This window comes from Gorilla gorilla, chromosome 8 (genome assembly GCF_029281585.2).
Source record: "Gorilla gorilla gorilla isolate KB3781 chromosome 8, NHGRI_mGorGor1-v2.1_pri, whole genome shotgun sequence".
Taxonomy (NCBI): domain Eukaryota; kingdom Metazoa; phylum Chordata; class Mammalia; order Primates; family Hominidae; genus Gorilla; species Gorilla gorilla.
In genome coordinates this window covers 92,368,128-92,392,481 of record NC_073232.2, presented here as the reverse complement: position 1 = coordinate 92,392,481, position 24,354 = coordinate 92,368,128, and the positions used below count along the sequence as shown (strand labels likewise).

At 42.5% G+C, this 24,354-nt stretch overlaps 2 protein-coding genes across 4 annotated transcripts in view; one reads left to right on the top strand and one right to left on the bottom strand.

Annotated features, from left to right (window-relative positions):
- Positions 1 to 24,354, top strand: part of SFTPD (surfactant protein D) — a 78,390-nt gene that overhangs the window by 10,154 nt on the left and 43,882 nt on the right. The window contains exon 1 of one of the 3 annotated variants that reach the window (XM_055352440.2): positions 22,700 to 22,778. The exons of the other annotated variants lie outside the window; for them this stretch is intronic. The gene's annotated coding sequence lies outside the window, so the exon portion shown is untranslated. Of the gene's footprint in view, positions 1 to 22,699; positions 22,779 to 24,354 lie in introns of those variants that run through there. 3 annotated transcript variants of the gene reach the window in all.
- LOC101144016 (E3 ubiquitin-protein ligase ZNRF2) lies at positions 22,361 to 22,830 on the bottom strand. The gene is given in 2 exon segments (XM_019034421.3): positions 22,361 to 22,491; positions 22,494 to 22,830. Coding segments are annotated over 2 exon segments (468 nt in total).

Sequence of the window (24,354 nt, the reverse complement as noted above, 5' to 3'; positions counted from 1 at the left end):
TTTTTGTATACAATCTTATGCTGAGATAGTTATTTCCATACATACCCATAAAATAGCCTATTTTATTACAAATGAATTATATATAACCTTAAAATCTCTTCAATAATAATCCCTCTTCTCAGTCTTCTACCTTCTTTTGATGTAATAACGTGAAAATACGTCATAACGTAACAAAGTGTATGTGGCTTTAGTTTTGTACAATAAAAATATATTTGAAAAAATTATTATCCCTTCCTTGTGTTACTTTATCAAATTGCATTATGTCCCTATTATACAAGTTTTCAGTAATTTTCCATCTTCTTCATTTGCACTTGAAGGTGTTGGAATGACATTAGGTGCACAACATAGATCTAGTTCATAGCTTATGTCTACAAACATACCAGTTTTGTACTTCTTACAGGTATGTAGTAGACATTTATTTTTTATTTTTTATTTTTTTTGGAGACGGAGTTTCACTCTTGTCGCTCAGGCTGGAGTTCAGTAGTGCCATCTCAGCTTACTGCAACCTCCACCTCCCGGGTTCAAGCAATTCTCATGCCTCAGCCTCCCAAGTAGCTGGGATTACAGGTGCCCGCCACCACGCCTGGCTAATTTTTGTATTTTTAGTAGAGATGGAGTTTCACCATGTTAGCCAGGCTGGTCTTAAACTCCTGATCTCAGGTGATCCACTCACCTTGGCCTCCCAAAGTGCTGGGATTACAGGTGTGAGCCACTGCACCCGGCCATGTAGTAGACATTTTTAATGTTGTATCTGGGTACATATGTGTAAGAGTTTATACACGGAAGCACAAGTGCCAGCATATTCCAAACTCTCTTCATTACCGAAGTACACTCATCAGAAGCTATTGCTCCTAACATGAGCAGTACATTCATTAACCACCTAGGGGATTAACATACGTGTGTGTGCACGCATGCCCACATATTTATGACACAGAACTATCTGAAGAGAGTCTGATGTAATTCTTTTTTAGTTTTAAGTTGTTTCCTGAGATTATTGTGTTCCTGCAAGTGATTCTCAAGTTTATCCAGAGATGAGAACTCCAAGTATCACTAGTCACATTCTGATACTTGCAACACAAATGTGGAAAGAGTTCTCCAAGTTATGAAAACAAATCCGATGCTTGTCAGTTGACATATATATTCATTTATATTTGTATAGGTTGAGAATCACTTATTTAAAATGGTTGGGGCCAAAAGTGTTTCAGATTTTGAATTTTTTTTTTCAGATTTTGGAGTATTTGCATTGTATTGGTTGAGCATTCCAAATCTGAAAATCCAAAATCTGAAATGCTCCAATGAGCATTTTCTTTGGGCATCATGTCAGTGTCCAAAAAGTTTGAAATTTTGGAGCATTTCAGATTTGGGATGTTCAACATGTGTCTATATGTACCTCTCTCTGTATAAATATATACTCTTTTTATGTATAGTTCTATGTAAATTATACCTGTATCTATATCTATGTTATATCTACATCTCCCCTGCCTACCTCCTCTCTATCCCTAACCTTCTCTACAAATCTACTTCTATCCTCTGAAGGGAGGTATCCAGGTTTGCATTTTCTGGACAAAAAAGGTGAATTTTAGCTTTTGAAACAAGAGGTAGGGACTAAGTTACTAGCGATTACAGGTGAGGATTAGTGTCCAGCCAGGGGACAGAACAATTCAGATATATCTGGCATCTCATGTAAATTAGATGTCCCTTTTACAAATTGAGTCAACCAGATGTCCTGTTCTTGAGGTAGTTTTAGGAAATTGTTGCATGTACAGCATTGGGTACCTTCATTTATTTATTTATTTATTTATTTATTTATTTATTTATTTATTTATTTATTTATTTATGACAGAATCTTGCTCTGTCTACCAGGCTGGAGTGCACTGGCATGATCTCAGCTCACTGCAACCTCTGCCTCCTGAGTTCAAGCAATTTTCCTGCCTCATCCTCCCGAGTAGCTGGGACTACAGGTGCATGCCACTACGCCTGGCTAATTTTTTGTATTTTTAGTAGAGATGGGGTTTCACCGTGTTAGCCAGGATGGTCTCGATCTCCTGATCTCATGATCCACCTACCTCAGCCTACCAAAGTGTTGGGATTACAGGCGTGAGCCACCGCACCTGGCTTTTTTTTTTTTTTTTTTTTTTTGAGATGGAGTTTTGCTCTTGTTGCCCAGGCTGGAGTGTAGTGGTGCTATCTAGGCTCACTGCAACCTCCGCCTCTCAGGTTCAAGCGATTCTCCTGCCTCAGCCTCCCAAGTAGCTGGGATTACAGGCGTGTACCACCACGCCTGGCTAATTTTTGTATTTTTAGTAGAGACGGGGTTTCACTACATTGGCCAGGCTGGTCACGAACTCCCAACCTCAGGTGATCTGCCTACCTCAGCCTCTCAAAGTGCTGGGATTACAGGCATGAGCCACCATGCCCGGCCAGCATTGAACACCTTTAAGTCTTGTTATGTGGATGGTAGAATGTGAGTGAGAAGGTGGGTGAGGTCCTGGGTCCTGTTGGGTTTTTGTTCAAGGCTGAAGAGACTTGAAGAGGCTCTGTACCCAGACCTGGAGGTTCAAGGCATTTGTACTCTCCTGGGAGGCCCTGGCAGATCAGTAAGTCATTCTGCGGCTCCAGGATTCATCCTGCACTGAGTGGTTTTGTAGCAGGAGCAGAAAGGTGTCCCACAGTGAGCACACGGTAGAGGTCAAAGTTCTTTCTGAGGCTTGGGATCTCCAGCATTCTGCATCCCTTCCAGAAAGACCTCTGTACCCTCTCGGAAGACCCCCAGGCCCCCGAGCCTGCCCCATCTTTCTCTGAACTCGGGTCTGAGAAACATGAAAGGAAGACTCAAGGAGAAGTTTGCCCTTCTTGCAGACCAGTCCTGGTCCAGTTTTTGTCAGTTTTGAAGAAGCACATGGTGACCACGTGGGGACTTTGCCTCTGGAACTGAAATCACTGTTTAGCCTCTGGAGGGGAAATTGTGGATTCAGTAAGTAGTGGCATAGTAATTTTTTTAAAAATTGGGATATAATTTGTATACTATAATATTTGCCATTTTAAACGCTATATATTTAAATTACTGTACAACTCAACATCTTTAAGTATATTCTAAAGGTTGTACAATTATTACCACTATCTAAACTCAGAACATATTCTTTACTCCAAAAGTAAATCCTGTACCTATTAGCAGCCACTCCACATCCACATTCCTCTCCTTCCCTGGCAACAGCACTCAAGCCATCCTCCCTGGCTTGCTTTCATGTTCTGTAGAGACGAGGTCTCGCTATGTTGCCCAGACTGGTCTCGAACTCCTGGGCTCAAGATATCCCTCTGCCTTGACCTCCCAAAGTGTGGGGATTACAGGCATGGGCTACTGTACCCGGCCTTGGACATTTCATATAAATGGAATGACACAATATGGGGCCTTTTGTTTTTGGCTTCATTCACTTAGCTTGCTATTTTCAAAGGTCATCCATATTGTATTGTACTTTATTCCTTTTTAAAAATTTTTAATTATACTTTAAGTTCTGGGACACATGTGCAGAACCTGCAGGTTTGTTACATAGGTATACATGTGCCATGGTTGTTTGCTGCACCCATCAACCCGTCATCTACATTAGGTATTTCTCCTGATGCTATTCCTCCCCATGTCAACCTCCCCCAATGTACTTTATTCCTTTTAATGTTCTTTTTGTTCATCCATTCATCAGTTGATGAATATTTGGGTTATTTTCACCTTTTGGCTATCATGAATAATGCTACTATGAAGACTAGTGTACAAGCTTTTGTGTCATCATAGGTTTACAGTTTGCTCTTTTTTTTTTTTTTTTTTTGAGACGGAGTCTTGCTCTATCTTGCCCAGGCTGGAGTGCAGTGATGTGATCTCGGCTCATTGCAGCCTCTGCCTTCCGGGTTCAAGCGATTCTCCTGCCTCAGCCTCCTGAGTAGCTGGGATTACAGGCGCCCAGCACAACACCTGGCTAATTTTGTATTTTTAGTAGAAATAGGATTTCACCATGTTGGCCAGGCTGGTCTCGAACTCCTGACCTCAGGTGATCTGCCCGCCTCAGCCTCCCAAAGTGCTGGGATTACAGGCGTGAGCCACCATGCCCAGCTTGTTTAGTTTTCTTAGGTATGTATCTACTAGGGGAAGTGCTGGGTTATACGGTAACTTTATATTTAACCTTTTTGAGGAACTCAAAATTGTTTTCCACCTTCAGCTTCACCATTCTATATTCTCACCAGAGATGTATAAGCATTTCAGTTTCTTTGTATCCTTGCCAACACATTGTTTTAAAAAAAACTTATAGTCACTCTAGTGAGTGGTGCCATGGTATCATATGTGGGTTTTTTTTTTTGAGATGGGGTCTTGCTATGTTAGCCAGGTTAGTCTTGAACTCCTGACCTCAAGCAATCCTCCTGCCTCGGCTAGGAATACAAGTGTGAGCCACTGTGCCAGGCCTCATTTTGTGGTTTTGGTGTGCATTTTCTTAGTGTTTAATGATGTTGACTATCTTTTAATGTGCTTATTGGCCTTTGTGTTTCTTACTTCCAGAAAAAATGGTCATTTTGACCATTTTAATTAAATTAATTAATTAATTAATTTAGAGACAGAGTCTTGCTCTGTTGCCCAGGCTGGAGTGCAGTGACACAAACTCGGCTCACTGCAACCTCCACCTCCTGGTTCAAATGATTCTCATGTCTTGGCCTCCCAAATAGCTGGGATTACAGGCATGTGCCACCATGCCCAGCTAATTTTTGTATTTTTTTAGTAGAGACAGGGTTTCACCATGTTGGCCAGGCTGGTCTCAAACTCCTGACCTCAAGTGATCCACCCACCTCAGCCTCCCAAAATGCTGGGATTACACGCATGAGCCACTGTGTCTGGCCTGTCATTTTGCCCATTTTTAAATTGGGCTGTTTGTGTTTTCATTGTTGAGTTTTAACCATTCTTTGTATATTCTGCATATTAAATCCATAACAGATAAATGATTTATCAATATTTTCTCCCATACCATGTGATGACTTTTAACTTTCTTGACAGTGTTCTTTGATGCACAATAGTTTTTAATTCTGATGAAGCCAATTTATCTAGTTTTTGTTTGGTTACTTGTGCTTTAGGTATCATGTCTAAGAAACTGTTGCCTAATCTAAGGTCAGGTAAGCTTACTTCTGATGGTTTCATAGTTTTGACTTGTATGCTTAGGGCTTCCTTCCCTTTTGAATTAATTTTTGTATGTAACTTGAGATAGATATTCAACTTCATTCTTTTCCTTGTGGATAGCCAGTTGTTCTAATACCTTTTCTTGTAAAGACTATACTTTTCCCATTGAATTTGTCTTGGCATTGGTGTTGAACTCAATGGATCATAGATGTATGGGTTTATTTCTGGACTCTAAATTCTATTCAGCTGATTTATAAGTTTTGTCTTATGTCAGTACCACACTTTCTTTCTTTTTTTTTTTTTTTTTTTGAGACAGAGTCTCGCTGTGTCACCCAAGCTGGAGTGCAGTGGCACAATCTTGGCTCACTGCAACCTCCACCTCCCGGGTTCACGCCATTCTCCTGCCTCAGCCTCCTGCATACCTGGGACTACAGGCCCCTGCCACCACACCTGGCTAATTTTTTGTATTTTTTTTTAGTAGAGACGGGGTTTCACTGTGTTAGCGAGGATGGTCTCGATCTCCTGACCTCGTGATCTGCCAGCCTTGGCCTCCCAAAGTGCTGGGATTACAAGCATGAGCCATGCGCCCAGCCCACACTTTCTTGACTGTTATATCTTTGTAGTAAGTTTTGAATTTGGGAAGCGTAAGTCCTCCAATATTGTACTTCTTTTTTGAGATTAATTTGGCTATTCTGGGTCCATTGCATTTCTAAATGAATCTTAGGGTCAGCTTGTAAATTTCTGCAAAAAGGCTGTTGAAATTCTGATAGGAAGTGAATTGAATCTGTTGATCTCTTTGGGGAGTATTTGTTGATCTCTTTTTGGGAGTTTAAGTCTTCCAATCTATAAACATGGGATATTTCTCCATTTATTTAGATCTTTTATATTTTCTTTTAATAACATTTTGAAGTTTTCAGTGTGCATATGTTGAATCTTTTTGTTAAATATATTTCTAAGTATTTTATTCTTTTTGATGATATTGTGTATAGGTTTATTTTATTTTCATTTTTGAATTGTTCATTGCCAGTATACAGAAATAAAACTGATTGTTTATTTCTTTTTTTAAAGTAGAGACAGGGTTTCACCATGTTGCCCAGGCTGGTCTCAAAGTCCTGGACTCAAGCAATCTGCCCACCCGGGCCTCCCAAAATGCTGGGATTACAGGAGTGAGCTGCCACGCCTGGCCTGATTTTTAAAATTTTTGATCTTGAATTCTACGACCTCATTTACTTGCTATAATAGTCTTTAGATTCCTTTGGATTTTCTCTATGAGAGGTCATGTCATCTGAAAATTTTCACTTTTTCCTTTCCAATATAACACCTTTACTTTCATATTCTTGCCCAATTGCAGTTAGCAATTTTGCTTCTCTTAAATCAGCTAGGTTCTGGTAAAATCCCTGTTGGGAAGGATCTGGTGAAATAGGTTCTTTCGAGGGCATCCCTTAAGAAGAAGAGAATGCTCTGAGCATATTTCATAATGTCTACTTTTCCTCTCATCCTACATAAAGCACAAGGAGAATTTTCTCTGATCTTTACTTTGAGAACCTGGTAGGACTCTTGGGACTAAAGCCAACAAAGGCTGGACTATCCTGGCATTTTTAACTCTCAAGCCTGGCCATACTGTGCTTCCAGCAACTCTTGATTGCAGTGCAGGTTTTCCTATTCTACCAATGGTTTCTGCTAGTCAGTTTCTGCTCCTTGTTTTGATTCTCTGCATCTTCCTGTCTGTCTTCAATTTAAAGGGCAGCAGTTTGCCTGTGACCTCACTTCTCTCATAAATCTAGGAAGAGTTATTGATTTTCAGTTTAACTGGTTTTTTTTTTTTTATGTTTTGTGGATGGGAGTGATGACCTCCAAGCATCTTACATGCCAGATCAGAAACTGGAAATCCAATAAATATATTAAGGCAACATTTAAAAAACTAAAAATTTTTGCAAAAATTCACGATGAACAAGATATCGAAATTTTAAATAATATCAGGATCTAACTCTAACTTGCACAAGTGAAGCCACTTCACTGATAAATCATATCTTGGCACTGTTTTTCATAAAACTTTATTTATAAACAACAAATATCCATTGTGTTGGCTATAGTTTGTCAATTTCATTCTTTATAAACTGTTACATTAAAATACTTTTTATCTTCATTACTGGGTCTCTTTCTGCATCCCAGGTGAGTATTCACTTGCCTTACCTAGTTCTGGACCTTCCCTCTGATTCCATTTCATACAAAAGTCAGCCCTACAATGGCTTCATGGCCCTTTATTTTTATTATTATTTTTGAGATGAAGTCTTGCTCTGTTGCCCAGGCTGGAGTGCAGTGATGCTATCTCAGCTCACTGCAACTCTGTTCCCGGGTTCGAGTGATTCTCCTGCCTCAGCCTCCCCAGTAGCTGGGATTACAGGCACGTGCCAGTAGGCCAAGCTAATTTTTGTATTTTTAGTAGAGATGGCTTTTTGCCATGTCAGTCAGGCTGGTGTTGAACTCCTGACCTCAGGTGATCCACCACCTTGGCCTCCCAAGGTGCTGGGATTTCAGGCATGAGCCACCGTGCTTGGCCCCATGGCCCTTCATGATTTGACCTCCATCTACTCTGTAACCTCGCTTCCTCCTTCCCTGCATGCACTCGCTCTACTCCACTCATACTCTGCCTTGCTATTTCTATTTCTGGGGCATGCCTATCTTGCTCAGGGTTTTTACGTCAGTGCTTGACACTTTGGGCCTGATCCATACCTATTCATTCTAATTAATCCAGTCAACAAATATTTATTGTGTGCTTACTTTTGTAAGGCACTATTTTAGGCTCTGAGACAATATCAGTAAACAAGATAGACAAAATCCAACAATCTCTGGAGCTTTCAATTTAGTGTGTTTGGGAAGGGGTGAGAGGGTCAGAAAGTAATCATAAGTGAAATAGAGATTATTACTGAGAAAATATAGCATTGTAAAAAAAGGAAATAAAATAAGATAAGGGGGATTAGGAATTTTTGGAGAATTGCAGCTTTAAATAGGTAGATGAAAGTAAGCCTATCTGAAAAGGCCACCTGGCAAAGGCTGAGAGGGGGATGAAGGAGTGATTCAAGGGATATGGGGATCATGAGAGGTCAGGAAGCTTTGCAGGCAGAGGTTGGAATGCCTTGAGGTGGGAGGGAGCCTGAGATGTTTAAGAAAAAGCAAGGAGGCCAATATCACTAGATGGTGCCTATGTGAGGCGGAGGGGTGGACAGTAGAAAATGATGTCAGAGAGGAAAGGCAGGAGGAGTACAGGTTAGATAAGACATGTAGGCTATTGAAAATAAACTTTATTGAAATATAGTGCACATACCCAAAAGACCATGTATCATACATAGTCAGTTTAATAAATTGTCATAAAACAACCAAACTCATGGAACAAACATTCAGATAAAGAAAGATAATATTACCTGACTTCAGGAGCCTACTTTTGGTTCCCTTTAAGGCACTGATACCCTTCCCCCAGTAGCTCATATCCTTACTTTTAACCACAGCATAGCTGGGCATGGTGGCTCATGCCTGTAATCCCAGCACTTTGGGAGGCCGAGGCAGGTGGATCACTTGAGGTCAGGAGTTCAAGACCAGCCTGGCCAACATGGTAAAACCCAGTCTCTACTAAAACACACAAAAAATTTAGCTGTGCATGGCAGCACATGCCTGTAATCCCAGCTACTGGGGAAGCTGAGGCAGGAGAATCGCTTAAACTCGGGAGGCGGAGGTTGCAGTGAGCCGAGATTGTGCCACTGCACTCCAGCCTGGGTGACAGAGTAAGACTCCATCTCAAAATAAAATAAAATAAATTAACCACAGCAAAGATTAGTTTTGTCTGTTTTATATAAAATATTAATGGAATTATACAGTATTCTCATTTATTTACTCCTAATTTTAAAGATAAATTCTGTAATCCAGGGCTTGGCAAACTTTCCCTACAAACAACAAAAAGTAAACATTTGGGGCATTGGGCAAAGTGGAGTTTCAAGTACTCAGCTCTGTCATTTCGGCTTAAAAGCAGCCATAGACAATAGGTAAATAAATGGGTGTGGCTAGTGTCCCAAGAAAATTATTTATAAAAACTGAAACTGGCCGGATAGGGCCCATTTGTAATAGTTTGCCAATCCCTGCTTCCATTTGTAACATTATTATTGTGAATGGCTGTGAGGCCCTGATTTTACACTATAAACGGGTAGTCAGTTGTACCAACATTGTTGTGATTAATCATTTTCTCTCTGAATACTACCAGTACTCTTTTTTTCTTTTCTTTTTTTTAAATAGAAATGAAGTCTCACTATATTGCCCAGACTGGTCTCGAAATCCTGGCCTCAGGTGATTTTCCTGCCTCAGCTGGGATTACAGGTACTAGGATTACAGGTGTGAGCCACAGTCTTCAATGCTTATCTATCTCCATCTTTCTGTTAGGTTCCATTGCTGAAGAGGATGGCGATATAAAGTAAGGGGAACAGAAAATAAGAGGAAAAACAAAACACAAAGATAAATTTCCTGAGGAAGAACTGTGCAGACTTAATGAGAAATATGCACAGCACCCTTACCCTAATTTTACGACCAGAGAACTGGTCAAACAACTGCATTGTCATGTGTGTGTAAGTCATGTAAGTTTAGAGGTTTTTTTTTTTTTTTTTTTGAGATGGAGTCTCCCTGTGTTGCACAGGCTGGAATGCAGTGGGGCGATCTCGGCTTACTGCAACCTCTGCCTCCCAGATTCAAGCAATTCTCCTGCCTCAGCCTCCCAAGTAGCTGGGACTACAGACGCATGCCACCACGCCCAGCTAATTTTTTGTGTTTTAGTAGAGATAGGGTTTCACCGTGTTGCCTAGGCTGGTCTCGAACTCCTCAGCTCAGGCAATCTACCTGCCTCAGCCTCCCAAAGTGCTGGGATTACAGGTGTGAGTCACCACGCCTGGCAAATTTAGAGCTTTGTAAATTTCCTGGAAAATAGAGATGAGGCTGGGCGCAGTGGCTCACACATGTAATCCCAGCACTTTGGGAGGCCAAGATGGGTGGATAACCTGAGGTCAGGAGCTTGAAACCATCCTTGCCAGCACGATGAAACCTTGTCTGTACTAAAAATATAAAATTTAACTGGGCATGGTGGCATATGCCTGTAATCCCAGGTACTCAGGAGGCTGAGGCAGGATAATCGCTGGAACCCGGGAGGCAGATGTTGCAGTGAGCCAAGATCACACCACTGAACTCCAGACTGGGTGACAGAGCGAGACTCCATCTCAAAAAAAAAAAAAAAAAAAAAAGAAAAGAAAAGAAAAGAAAAAAGAAAAAATATAGATGGATGTAGGTACTAGTTTTTTTAATAGAGAGGCAAATAATTGAATGATATCAAAGAGAAAAGAGTGGTAGTCAACCAAAATAAAAAGTATGAAATTTCTCACATAATAAAAGTATCATAATATTTGCATTTTTACAGATAATATAAAAAATGAAAAGAATTATGAAGCAGTGTAATAGCATTAATCACCTGGTAAAATGGTATTGATATTTTGCCACATTTCTTGTTTATCTATATGTGATACCAATGTGTGTTGGGAAAACATGAGTAGCGTGAGGCTAATTTGTAGGGTGATGGTGTCTTGGGATAGAGAGGGTGCTGGCTGTGCAGATGGAGAGAACTAGTAAGACTGAGTACATTTTGGAGACAGAGTGGATGGTGTTTATGCTGTATTGGTTATGCAGTGAAAGAAAAGGTAAAGTCAAAGATGACTCCAGAGGGGACTCAAAGCTTCAAAGTTTTGAGTAAATGGAAAACGGGAATTGCCTTTTAGTAGAGGAGAAATCTAGGAGTGGAGTAGATTTGTGTCAGAGGGATTGAAGTTGCACTGTAGACACACAGAGTTTTATTTGCTGGGTAAAATCCAAGTGGAGATATTAAGCGGATATTTGAGTATGCAAGTTTGAAAATCAAGGGTGAGGAGTGACAGTTCCAAATGTGGTAGTTGTCAGTTTGTTGGTGGTGTCCCCATTACCAGGCACAGCCCCTGGTGGCATGGTAGTTCCTTTCTAATGATTTGCTGCACAAACCAACATTTTGGGAACTTTTTCTGATACCACAGAATCAGTTAAAAAACAAAAACTCATTGTGTTAGATTTATGCTATTTATAAACAGTATTGCAAATATTTCCCCTGCTCTTTCTGCTCTGTAATTCCTCAAAGATCATTGTAGTTGTTGGTTGGTTGAAAACTGGAAGAATTTAATCATTAATGTAATCTAGAAAGGGGATTTAAGATCAAGTTTGGGAGGAAAAATATGTAGACAAATATAAGTAACTCTGTTACTAAGTTATAAAATGAATAGAACTATTTCTGGGAAAATCCAAATGATCAATGATTTCTTAAAAAGTAGAAGGAAAGGAGGGGTCAAGATGGCAGACCAGAAGCAGCTCATATGTGCCTCTCTCATGGAGAGGAAACAAAAGTGCTAGTGAATACTGACCCTACAAGCTGAACATTGAACAAACCACATTGGGATCCACCAAGGCAGCAAGGGGATGAAGAGGGCAGAGAGGACTGAAGCTGAGCAGCTGCCATCTGGGATCAATGTAGAACGAGGAGAAGCTCCCCAGCACTGGAAAGAGTGAGTAAGAGCACCCCAGGGAATTCACACCCTCCAGAGGGCCCCGTGCAAGCCTGGGAATGGGAGAATCCCTCTGGTACTTCCCCCCTGCATATGCTCCCTAACCTTGATTCTAAACTGTGGCAGACAGCTAGCCACCTGGAGTTTTTGTAAAGGCAACTCTCAAGTTCATGGGAACCTCTATAAACTTTGGACCCCAGAATAAACCAGCACCAATGTCACAGCCCCAATAGAGGCTGCAGATGTGGAGCCTGGGAGCAGTAACATGACTCCACCCTGCCTTGCCAGACAAGGCTTGGCACCAGCTTCAGCAGTCTTGCTTCTGACTGAACTCAGCCAGCAGCTGCAGCCTCCCATTGCCCCAGGAGAAACCCTGATGGCAGGGTGCACAACTCCACCCACCCCTGTTGCTGATAACCAGGCAGGCAATGCCTGTTAGAGTTTCCAGCCCAGTGGTCCCACTTCTGAGCTCAGCTGACAGGTACAGTCTCCTGTTGTCCTGGGAAACATCTGGACAGCAAGGTGGACAACTCTACCCACCCCCACTGCTTGTAGCCAGATAGCCATACCTGCTTCTGCCTGAATTTTGCCAGTGAGTGCAGCCTCCTGTTGTCTCAGGAAATATACTGATGGCAGGACTCCACCCACCCCTGCCCTCTTATCTCCAGGCAGGTCACACCTGCTAGAGCTTCCAGCCCAGCAGTTCTGCTTCTGGAATTCTCTCAGTGATCCAAAAGCCTTCACTTTTGGATCACTGAGAGAGGTGAGATGCCTGGGTTCTCAGGCTGATGGAGTGGGCTGTGCCTCCTTCTGCAGGGCTGACTTTGGCAAAGATATGGCCTCCACTTGAATTTTACCCAGCAAATAAAACTCTGTGTGTCTACAATGCGACTTCAATCCCTCTGACACAAATCTACTCCTCTCCTAGATTTCTCCAACTGTGGCTCCTACTTGAGGGAGCCTCATGGACCAGACACCCAACAAAAGAAACACTGGCACGAGGTCAGTATCAGAGGGGCACGTCCAAGGCCCAGTAGCAGACTAGGTGAGGGAGTCATCTCTCTCCCCTATCACCATAGAGCAATACTGTTAAATGTGCCAAAACACAAAAGAGCTGTGCAACAGAGCAACAGCCTATCTGCTGGCTAACACTCTTAAGTTTTACCTACCGGATTGTGGCCCAAAATGCAACACCAAAATATTTTGCCAGTTATAGCATCCGTGAAAAATAAGGCAAAGGCTAGGGCCAGCACCCTGCTACAGCTGATGCATGTGAGCCCAGCTGTGCTGCTGCAGCTGCTGGTGCACACAAGTGAGCATGGACCCTGCTGACATTGCCCCAGTGGAACGCTTTGGCCAGCAACCCCCAATGGAGTATTGTGGCCAGCAGACTGGAAACACCTTGGCCCATCCAGTGCCAGAGGTTACTAATCTCAATGGGCCAGAGACAAAGTCAGGGACCTGGTACCAGTCCCCCAGAGCTAGAGTGCACAGCCCAGGAGTGCTGAGCTGAGTCTTGGTCCTCTGAAATCTTCTAGAATTGAATCCAGTTGACTGAACCCATCTTATACCACAATCAAACCCCTAAAGGCCTCAAAGAAGATAAAGGAAAGGACAGCAACATTAAAGATTAAAGGGACTTGAGCCCACACAGATTAAAAAGAACCAGCACAGCCGGGCACGGTGGCTCACGCCTGTAATCCCAACACTCTGGGAGGCTGAAGCGGGTGGATCACCTGAGGTTGGGAGTTTGAGACCAGCCTGCCCAACATGGAGAAACTCCATCTCTACTAAAAATATAAAATTATACGGGCATGGTGGCACATGCCTGTAATCCCAGCTACTCAGGAGGCTGAGGCAGGAGAATCGCTTGAACCCAGGAGGTGGAGGTTGTGGTGAGCTGAGATGGCACCATTGCACTCTGGCAACTCAAAAAGCCAGAGTGTCTTTTAACTTCCAAATGATCACACTAGTGCCCTAACAATGGTCCTTAAACAGTCTGAAATGACTGGAATGTCAAACATAGATTCCAGAATATAGATAGGAATGAAGATACTTGAGATCCAGGAGAAAGTTAAAACCTAATCCAAGGAATCTAAGGAACACAACAAAATGATAGAGGAGCCAAAAGACAAAATAGTCATTTTAAAGAAAGAATCAAACTGATATGATAGAACTGGAAAGCTTACTACAAGAATTTCATAATACAATTGCACGTATTAACAGCAGAAAAGACCAAATGGGGAAAGAATCTCAGAGCTTAAAGATTGGTACTCCAAATTATCTCAATCAGACAAAACAAGAAAAAAAGAATAAAAAAAGATGAACAGCTGGGTGCGGTGGCTCACGCCTGTAATCCAGCACTTTGGGAAGCTGAGACTGGCAAATCACGAGGTTGGGAGTTCGAGACCAGCCTGACCAACATGGAGAAACGCCATCTCTACCTAAAAATATAAAATTAGCCAGGTGTGGTGGCACATGCCTGTAATCCCAGCTACTCAGGAGGCTGAGGCAGGAGAATTGCTTGAACCTGGGAGACAGAGGTTGCAGTGAGCCGAGATCACACCACTGCACTCCAGCCTAGGCGACAGAACGAGACTCCATCTCACAAAAAAAAAAAAAAAAAAAGAAAAAAAAAAAGAACAAAACCTTAGAGAAATTTAGGATTATTTACTTTTTACTTTATATATATTTTAAAGACAAGGTCTCACTGTCACCCAGACTGGAGTGCAGTGGTGTTATCTCAGCTCACTGCAACCTCCACCTCCCAGGCTCAAGCAATTCTCCTGCCTTAGCCTCCCGAGTAGCTGGGATTACAGGCGTGCACCACCACGCCTGGCTAATTTTTGCATTTTTAGTAGAGACTGGGTTTCACCATGTTGGTCAGGCTGGTCTCAAACTCCTGACCTCGTGATTTGCCCGTCTTGGCCTCCCAAAGTGCTGGATTACAGGCGTGAGCCACCGTGCCTAGTTGTTCATTCTTTTTTATTCTTTTTTCTTGTTTTGTCTGATTGAGATAATTTGGAGTCTTTAAGCTCTGAGATTCTTTCCCTACTTGGTCTTTTCTGCTATTAATACTTGCCTCCCAAAGTGCTGGGATTACAGGCGTGAGCCACTGCACCCAGCTGAAATATAGGATTATTTAAAGAGACCAAATTTATGACTCATTGGCATTTCTGAAATAGAGGGACAGAAAGCAAGCAACTTGGAAAACATATTTGAGGGTATTGTCCATGAAAATTTCCCCAAGTTTGCTAGAGAGGCCAAACATTCAAATTCAGAAAATGCAGAGAACCCCTGCAAGGTACTATCCAAGACAACCATCCCCAAGACAACCATCCCCAAGACAACCATCCCCAAGACACGTAGTCATGAGATTCTGCAAGGTTGATGTGAAAGAAAAAAATATTAAAGGCAGCTAGAGAGAAGAGGCAGGTCACCTACAAAGGGAACCTCATCAGGACAACAGCAGGCTTTTCAGCAGAAATCCTACAAGCCAAAGAGATTGGAGGTCTATATTCAGCATTCTTAAAGAAAAGAAACTAAAACCAAGAATTTCATATCTGCCCAAACTATGCTTTATAAGTGAAGGAGAAATAAGATCATTTTCAGAAAAGCAAATACTAAGGAAATTTGTGATCAATAGACCTGCCCTACAAGAGGTTCTTAAGGGAGTGCTAAATATGGAAATAAAGACCATTATGGGCAGCCACAAAAACACACTGAAGTACATAGACCATTGACATTGTAAAGCAACTACAGAATCAAGTTGGCATAATAACCAGCTAACAACACAATGACAGGATCAAATCTACATATATCAATATTAACATTGAATATAAATTGGCTAAATGCTCCAATTAAAAGGTACAGAGTTGCAAGTTGGATAAGAAAGCAAGACCCAACCGTATTCTGTCTTCAAGAGGCCCATCTCACATGCAGTGACCCCCATAGGCTCAAAGTAAAGGAATGGAGAAAAATTGACCAAGCAAATGAAAAACAAAAAAACAACATGGGTTGCTATTCTAATTTCAGACAACAGACTTTAAACCAACAGTACTCAAAAAAGACAAAGAAGGGCATTACATAAAGTGTTCAACTCAACAAGAAGACTTAACTATCCTAACTATATGTGCACCCAACACAGGAGCACCCAGATTCATAATACAAATTCTTAGAGACCTATGAAGAGACTTAGATAACCACATAATAGTGAGAGACTTTAACACCCCACAGACAATATTAGACAGATCATTGAGATAGAAAATTAACAACGATATTTGAGACCTGAACTCAACACTCGACCAAATGGACCTAACAGACATCCACAGAACTCTCCAACCCAAAACAACAGAATGCACATTCTTCTCATCAGCACATAGTCCATACTCCACACAATACAGCATAAATCCATTCTCAGAAAATTAAATTTAAAAAATGGAAATCGTTCCAACCATACTCTCAGACCACAGTGAAATAAAAATAGAAAGCAATACTAAGAAGATTGCTCAAAACCATACAATTACATGGAAATTAAACAACTTGCTCCTGAATGACTTCTGGGTAAACAATGAAAGTAGGGCAGAAATCAAGAAATTATTTGAAAGTAATGAGAACAAAGATACAACATACTAGAATCTCTGGGACACACTTAAAGCAGTATTTTTATTTTTTAAGGCAGGGTCTCCCTCTGTCACTCAGGAGTACAGTGGTGTGATCATAGCTCACTGCAGCCTCAACCTCCTCAGCTCAAGTAATCCTCCTGAGTAGCTGGGACTACAGGCACGTGCCACCATGCCTGGCTAATATATTTTTTTTCTTTTGTAGAGACAAGTTCTCACTGTGTTGTCCAGGCTAGTTTTGAACTCCTGAACTCAAGTGATCCTCCCACTTCAGCCTCCGAAAGTGCTGGGGTTACAAACATCAACCACCATACTCAGCCTTAAAGCAGTAATAAGAGGAAAGTTTATAGTGCTAAATGCCCACATCAAAAAATTAAAAAGATCTCAAATTAACTGCCTAATATTACACCTAGAGAAACTAGAAAAACAAGAACAAACAAACCCCATAGCTAGCAGAAAACAAGAAATAACCAAAATCAGAGCTGAACTGAACTGCTCTTTCCTCAATGTATGTTCACGGCACTTTTGTTGAAAATGAGTTCACTATGGATGCATGGATTTATTTTTGCATTCTCTATTTTGTTCCATTGGTTTATATGTGTATTTTTGTGCCAGTCTCTTTCTGTTTTGGTTACTACAGCTCAGTAGTATAATTTGAAGTCAGGCTATGTGATTCTTCCAGTTTTATTCTTTTTGTTCAGGGTGGCTTTTGCTATTCTGGGTCTTCTGTGGTTACATATAATTTCAGAATAATTTTTTCTATTTCTATGAAGATTGTCATTGGTATCTTGATGGGGATTGCATTGAATCTGTAGATTGCTGTGGGTTGTATAGACATTTTAACAATATTGTTTATCCTAATCTATGAACACAGAATGTCATTCCATTTTTTGTGTGTTTCCTCTTCAATTTCTTGCATTAATATTTTATAGTTTTCATTTTAGAGATCTTTCACTTCTTTGGTTAAGTTTATTCCTAGGTATTTTATTATATTTGAAACTATCGTAAATGGGATTACTTTCTTGATTTCTTTTTCAGATTGTTCACTACTGGCACATAGAAATGCTACTGACTTTTGTATGTTAGTTTTGTGTCCTGCAACTTTACTGAATTTATCAGTTCTAATTGTTTTTTTGTGGAGTCTTTAGATTTTTCCAAATATGAGATCATATCATCTGCAAATAAGCATAATTTGACTTCTTCTTCTCCAATTTGGATGCCTTTTCTTTCTTTCTCTTATCTTCCAAAACTGAAAGTTCCAAATAGAGACTTCCAGTACTATGTTGATTAACGGTTGTGAAAGTGGGCATCCATGTCACTTTCCAGATCTTAAAGGAAGGGCTTTTAGTTTTTTACTGTACAGTATGATACTAGCTGTGGGTCTGTCTTATACACCTTTTATTATGTTAAGGTATGTTCCTTCTATCATATCCTTTTTATCATAAAGGGATATTACATTTTATCAAATAATTTTCAGCATCATCTGACATCCTATGGTTTTTGTCTTTCATTCTGTTAATATAATGTATCACATTAATTGATTTCCACCTGTTGAACCATCCTTGCATTCCTGGGATGAATCCCACTTGGTCATAATGAATTTTTTTTAGTGTGTTGTTGAATTTGGGTTGCTAGGATTGTGTTGAGGATTTTTGCATCACTGTTCATCAGAGATATTGTCCTGTAGTTTTCTTTTCTTTTTTTTTTTAAGTATAGAGTCTTTGTCTGGTTTTGGTATCAAGGCAATAATGGCCTTGTAGCATACATTTGAAAAAATTCCCTCTTCCTCTATTTTTTTCAGAATAGTCTGAGTAGGATTGCTATTACTTCTTTAAATGTTTCGTAGAATTCAGCAGTGAAGCCACTGGGTCCTAGGTTTTTCTTTGCTGTGAGACTTTTTATCATGGCTTCAATCTTTTTATTTGGTGTTCGTCTATTCAGGTTTTGAATTTCTTCAAGGTTGAATTTGGTAGCTTGTATGTGTCTATGAATTTATCCATTCTTCTAGGTTTTCCAATTTATTGGTGTACGGTTACCCATAGTCTCTAATGAGCCTTTGAATTTCTGTTGTATCTCTATTTCTGAATATTGGTTGTAATGTCTCCTTTTTCATCTCTGATTTTATTTATTTGGGCCTCCTCTCTTTTTTCTTCATTAGTCTGGCTAAAAGTTTGCTGCTTTTGTTTTGTTTTTTTAGAAAACCAACATTTCATTTTATTTATCTTTCTTTTTTATTTCAATTTTATTTATTTCTGCTCTGTTCCTTATTATTTCTTTTTCTACTAATTTTAGGTTTGGTTGCTCTTGCTTTTCTAGTTCTTTAAGATCCATCATTAGGTTGTCTATTTGAAGTTTTTCTCCTTTTGTGATGTAGGTGCTTACTGCTATAAACTTTTCTCTTATTACTGTTTTTGCCATATCCCATCCATATGTTTCAGTGTGTTGTGTTTCCATTTTCATGTTTCAGTAATTTTTTTTTTTGAGACAGAGTTTTGCTCTTGTTACCCAGGCTGGAGTGCAAGGGTGCAATCTCAGCTCACTGCAACCTCTGCCTCCTGGGTTCAAGTGATTCTCCTGCCTCAGCCTCCTGGGTAGCTGGGATTACAGGCATGTGCCACCATGCCTGACTAATTTTGTATTTTTAGTAGAGATGGGGTTTCTCCATGTTGGTCAGGCTGGTCTTGAACTCCCAACCTCAGGTGATCTGCCCATCCTGGCATCCCAAATTGCTGGGATTACGGGCATGAGCCACTGTGTCTGGCCATTTCAAGAAATTTTTAAAGTTCCTTCTTAATTTCTTCAATGACTCATTGGTCATACAGGCCATATTGTTTATTGTTTAACGGTTTTCAAAGTTCCTCTTGTTATTGATTTTTAGTTTTATTTCTTTTTTTGTCAGATAAGATACTTAATATAATTTCAATTTTTTAAAATATTTTATGACTTGTTTTGTGGCCTAACATATGGTGTATCCTTGAGAATAATCCATGTGTTGAGGAAAAGAATGTGTATTCTGTAGCCATTTGATGAGTTATTCTGTAAATATCTGTTAAGTCCATTTGGTCTGTAGTTCAGATTAAGTCTTATGTTTCTTTACTGATTTTCTGTCTGGATGATCTGTCCAATGCTGAAAGTGGAATGTTAAAGTCTCCAACTATTATTGCATTGGAGTCTCTCTCTCTATTTAGCTCAAATAGTATTTGCTTTATATATACTTGGGTACTCCAGGGATGGGTGTAGGTATATTTACAATTGGTACATCCTCTGGCTGAATCAATCCCTTAATCATTATATAATGACCTTCTTTGTCTCTTTTTATAGTTTTTATCTTGAACTTTATTTTTATCTCTGTAAGTGTAGCTACTCCTGCCCTTCTCAATTTGCATGGAATTCCATTTGCATGGAGTATATTTTTCCATCCCTTTATTTTATCTATGTGTATCTTTATAGGTGAAATGTGTTTCTTGTAGGCAACAGGTCATTGGATCTTGTCTTTTTTTTTTTTTTTTTTTTTTTCTGAGATGGAGTCTCGCTCTGTCGCCCAGGCTGGAGTGCAATGGCGTGATCTCAGCTCACTGCAACCTCTGCCTCCCAGGTTCAAGCAATTCTCCTGCCTCAGCCTTCTGAGTAGCTGGGATTACAGGCACCTGCCACCACACCCAGCTAATTTTTGTATTTTTAGTAGAGATGGGGTTTCACCATGTTGGTCAGGCTGGTCTCGAACCCCTGACCTTGAGATCCACCTGCCTCGGCCTCCCAAAGTGTGGATCTTGTCTTTTTAATCCATTCAGCTACTCTATGTCTTTTGATTGGAGAGTTTAGTCCATTTACATTTAATTTTATTATTAATAAGTAGGATTTACTGCTGCCATTTTGCTATTTGTTTTCTGGTCATTGTGTGGTCTTCTCATTCTTCCTTCCTATCTGCCTTTTTGGGAAAGTGATTTTTTCTCGTGATATGTTTTAATTTCTTGTTTTATATTTTTTTGTGTATCTGTGATTTGAGGTTACCACGAGGCTTGCAAATAACATTTTATAACCCATGTTTTAAACTGTTGACAACTTACCTCTTATTGCAAAAACAAGAAACAAACAAGCAAAAACAAATAAAACTCTACCCTTTAACTTCATTCTCCCACTTTTTAACTTTTTAGTTTCTATTTATATCTTATTATACTTGCTGTGTCTTAAAAAGTTGTTATACTTATTATTTTTGATAGGTTCATTTTTTAGTATTCCTACTCAAGGCATTAGTATTTTACACACTACAATTACAGTGTTATAATATTCTATATTTATCTATGTACTTATTGTTACCAGTGAGTTTTGTATCTTCAGATTCTTTTTCTTTTCTTTTTTTTTGAGATGGAGTCTTGTTCTGTCACCCAAGCTGGAATGCAGTGGCACGATCTCAGCTCACTGCAACCTTTGCCTCCTGGGTTCAAGTGATTCTCCTGACTCAGCCTCATGACTATATATCCCATCTATATATCTATATATCTATATATATATCATATCTATATATATATAAAGTGGTTACAGCATATGCCTTAGAAATATAAGCCAAGAGAGCACTGTGATTAATACTGTCAGTTCTAGAGTAAAATTCCCTGGGCTTAGATCCTAACTGTACTGCTTATTAGCTGTATGGTTTTGGATGAGGCCCTGAGACTTAGATTCTTCATCTAAGAAATGGAGATGTAGCATCTGGAACACAGCATGTGCTCAGTAAATGTCAGCTGTCACCATTGTCATTGCCAATCCACTCAGCCCACGGGCAGGTATGTGTGGGCCTGGCAAAAGTTGTTAAGAGGAGGCCGCAGGCGCTGGGGAGCATGTGGAGAGGCTGCGTGGAGCTGCGTGCTCCCGGGGCTGCATGCCCAGTGAAGCGCATGAAGGGCTAGCGGTGATGGGTTCTGCGCCAGTGGGGCTGGGAGCGTGTGGGGGGCTGTAGGTGGAGCTGCGCGCAATGTGGGAACTGCACTTGCGGGCTTGGGGACTGCGCACACCGGGGGGCTGCAGGCGCGGGGGAGGGTTTGGGGGGCTGTGCATGGGGCTGCCCTCACGGAAGGCTGCACGCTTGGGGACGCGTGGAGGCTGGGGTGCTGCGCGCCGCTGGGGAGCACGTTGGGGGACATGCAGGGACTGCCCGGGCGAAATGGTTTGACTGCACGCCCTCCACCCCACATTTCACAGTCGCCATGATGACCGGGAGGTCCGCAGCCGCTGCGGTGGCCGGTACAAGTAGTTGAGGCTGCGAGGCCAGTGAGGCCTTTCCAGACCTCGCCCTACTGGGCTGGGCTGCGTGGGAAATTGACCCAGCTCCACCAGAACAGGAACTACGAGAAAATAGTTGGGCAAACGAGGAGTAAGCTCAAAAGCAGCGGCTCCACAGCCATTTCAATCTTCCCGCCCCAGCCAGTTGAAGCTGAGGGGCCTCCCAAGCCAGCGAGCCAGAGATGGAGGAGGAGGTGGAAGAGTCCGGGCTGCCTCTGTAGCTTTGGACCCTAGGCAGAGGGAACCTGCCAGGGGGCGGGAGGAGGTGCGCAATCTGAGACCTCCAAATGGCTTGCAGCTGGACGTGATTGCCAAGACCCTTCTGGGCTGCTTCCAGTTGATACATAATTTCCTGGCGCAGCTCCAGAAAAAGGTGCACAAACTGCAGGCGCCTCAGTTCTCCAGGAAGACCACTCTGGGCATTGGTGAGGAGAGGGCAGGAGAGCCCTAGGAGGGAGCCGCATGGCGCTTTTCTTGAGTCTTGAAGGAGATCAGTTTAACAAGCAAGGGTTTGTGGGTGCCCAGTAGCAAATAATAGCAAGGTCCGAGCTCTGGAAAAGCGTGGCAAGAGTCGCCAAGCCCCATTAGTTCTTGTTTTAAAACATTTTCAGGGTTTTCTGACAGTAGTCACCCCTATGTCACAATAAGGAAATGGTATCTGAATCAGGGCAGCTAATTATCATACTTGGTAAAAATGATTAGCTGGCTCTTGAAGAACAGACATGTTTCTCAGCACCTCCAAACATGGGCGGCAAGAGGTGAGCTGGTAAGGTGCTGATCACCAGGTATTGCCTGGCGGGGCTCCCGCCCACCGGCCTGGACCGGCCGCGCCACCTTCCTCAGGGCTGCTGTGCACCGAGTCCTGTAAGCCCTATGGGCCGCTGCTACTGTTCGGCATGCTGAAGGAGGACTGCGCTGCGCGGGCCCCCAACGCCACGCTCCCCACGGCCCCGCCGCGGGAGCGGCTGCGCGGGGCTGCCAGGGCCTTCGCAGCAGCGCCGCCCGAGGCGCTGGGCTGGTGCCCACTGGGCACCTGAGCCGGGAACCGCCCCGCGGTGGTCCGAGCGCCCCCGCCGCCGCCCGCGGTCCCATTGGCTCCTCCGTTGCTACTGGAAGGTAGATCCGAGCCCCAGTACGTGCGCGTGCGGCTCCTCTGCTTGGTGCCCATGTCCGCCCTGCCCCGCCAGGCGCGCCCGGAGAGCCAGGAGGGCGGGAGCGAGCACGGGAGCTAGAGGGCAGGGCCAAAGCGCAGCAGCCGGCCAAGAGAGGCCCCCAGCACGTCCAGGGCCGCCGCCCCAGGGGCAGTCGGCGCCCGGCGCGCTCTTCTTGGGGAGGTGGGCGAGGCTGGCGGCCTGACGCGGGCACGGGAGACGAGGAGACGAGGAGACGTGGAGAGGAAGGGGTCTCGGCTGCGGGCACACCTCGCTGGCTCTAGCAGGAGGAGGCGGCTCAGGTGTCCGTGTGGCTGCCTCTGGTTTAGGTTCTGGTGCGCCATGAAGGCCACTGCCGGTCTGGGCGCGCTGGGCGCCCCGGGCGCCCCGGGCGTCGGGCACCGCCTCCTCTGGGGCTGTGGCTGCTACCGCAGCCATCCTCCGGCTCCCAGGGCTGCTGGCGGCTGAGTGGGAAGCGCCTGCCCAGACTCCGCCGGCGCCACCTTCCCTCTTCCCACAGCCACCCAGTTATTTTTAATGGAGAAAGAGGAAAAACGGGCGGCGCGCCAGGGGAGGACGAAGAATGGGAGGGAGGGGTGCTGCGCGCTTCCCGGCAGCCGTCGCCTCGCTCCCCCTGCGAAGGAGGGGCTGGGCTGGCGGGAGGATCTGGGCCGCGAAGGTGGGGGTGCCAGGCGGGGAGAAGGTTCCCCAGCCCTCACGCCGCCCGGCCTATATAGGTTTCTTACACTTGAATATTGATATTTTTCTCTAGGTTTGGGAAGTTATCTGTTATTATCTGCTTGAATAAACTTTCTACTCTGATTTCCCTCTCTACCTCCACTTTAAGACCAATAACTTATATTTGCCTTTTTGAAGCTATTTTATAAATTTCATTATTTTTATTCTTTTTTCTTTTGACTCCCCTGTGTATTTTCAAATAGCCTGTCTTCAAGCTGACTAATTCTTTCTTCTGCTTGGTTAATTCTGCTGTTGAGAGACTCTAATGCATTCTTCAGTGTGTCAATTGAATTTTTCAGCTGCAGAATCTCTGCTCGATTCTTTTAAATTACTTCAATCTTTTTGTTAAATATATTTAACAGGATTCTGAATTCCCTCTCTGTATTATCTTGGATTTCATTGAGATTTCTTAAAACAGCTATTTTGAATTCTCTGTATAAAAGGTCACATATCTCTCTAACTCTGGAGTTGATCACTGATGCCTTATTTAGTTTGGTGAGGTCATGTTCTCCTTGGTGGTCTTGATGCTTGTGGATATTTTCCAGTGTCTGGGCATTAAAGAGTTAGGTATTTAATCTTTTCAGTGTGGGCTGCTTTGTACTTGTCCTTCTTGAGAAGGCTTTTCAAGTATTCAAAGGGAATTGAGCGTCGTAATCGAATTATTTGGTCACTGCAGCCAAATACACAATAGGGGGAACACCAAACTCAGTAATGCTGTTACTCTTGCAGACCCATAAAGGTATCACCTTAGTGGTCTTGAGTGAAATCTGAGAGAAGTCCCTGGATTACCAGACAGTCTCTTG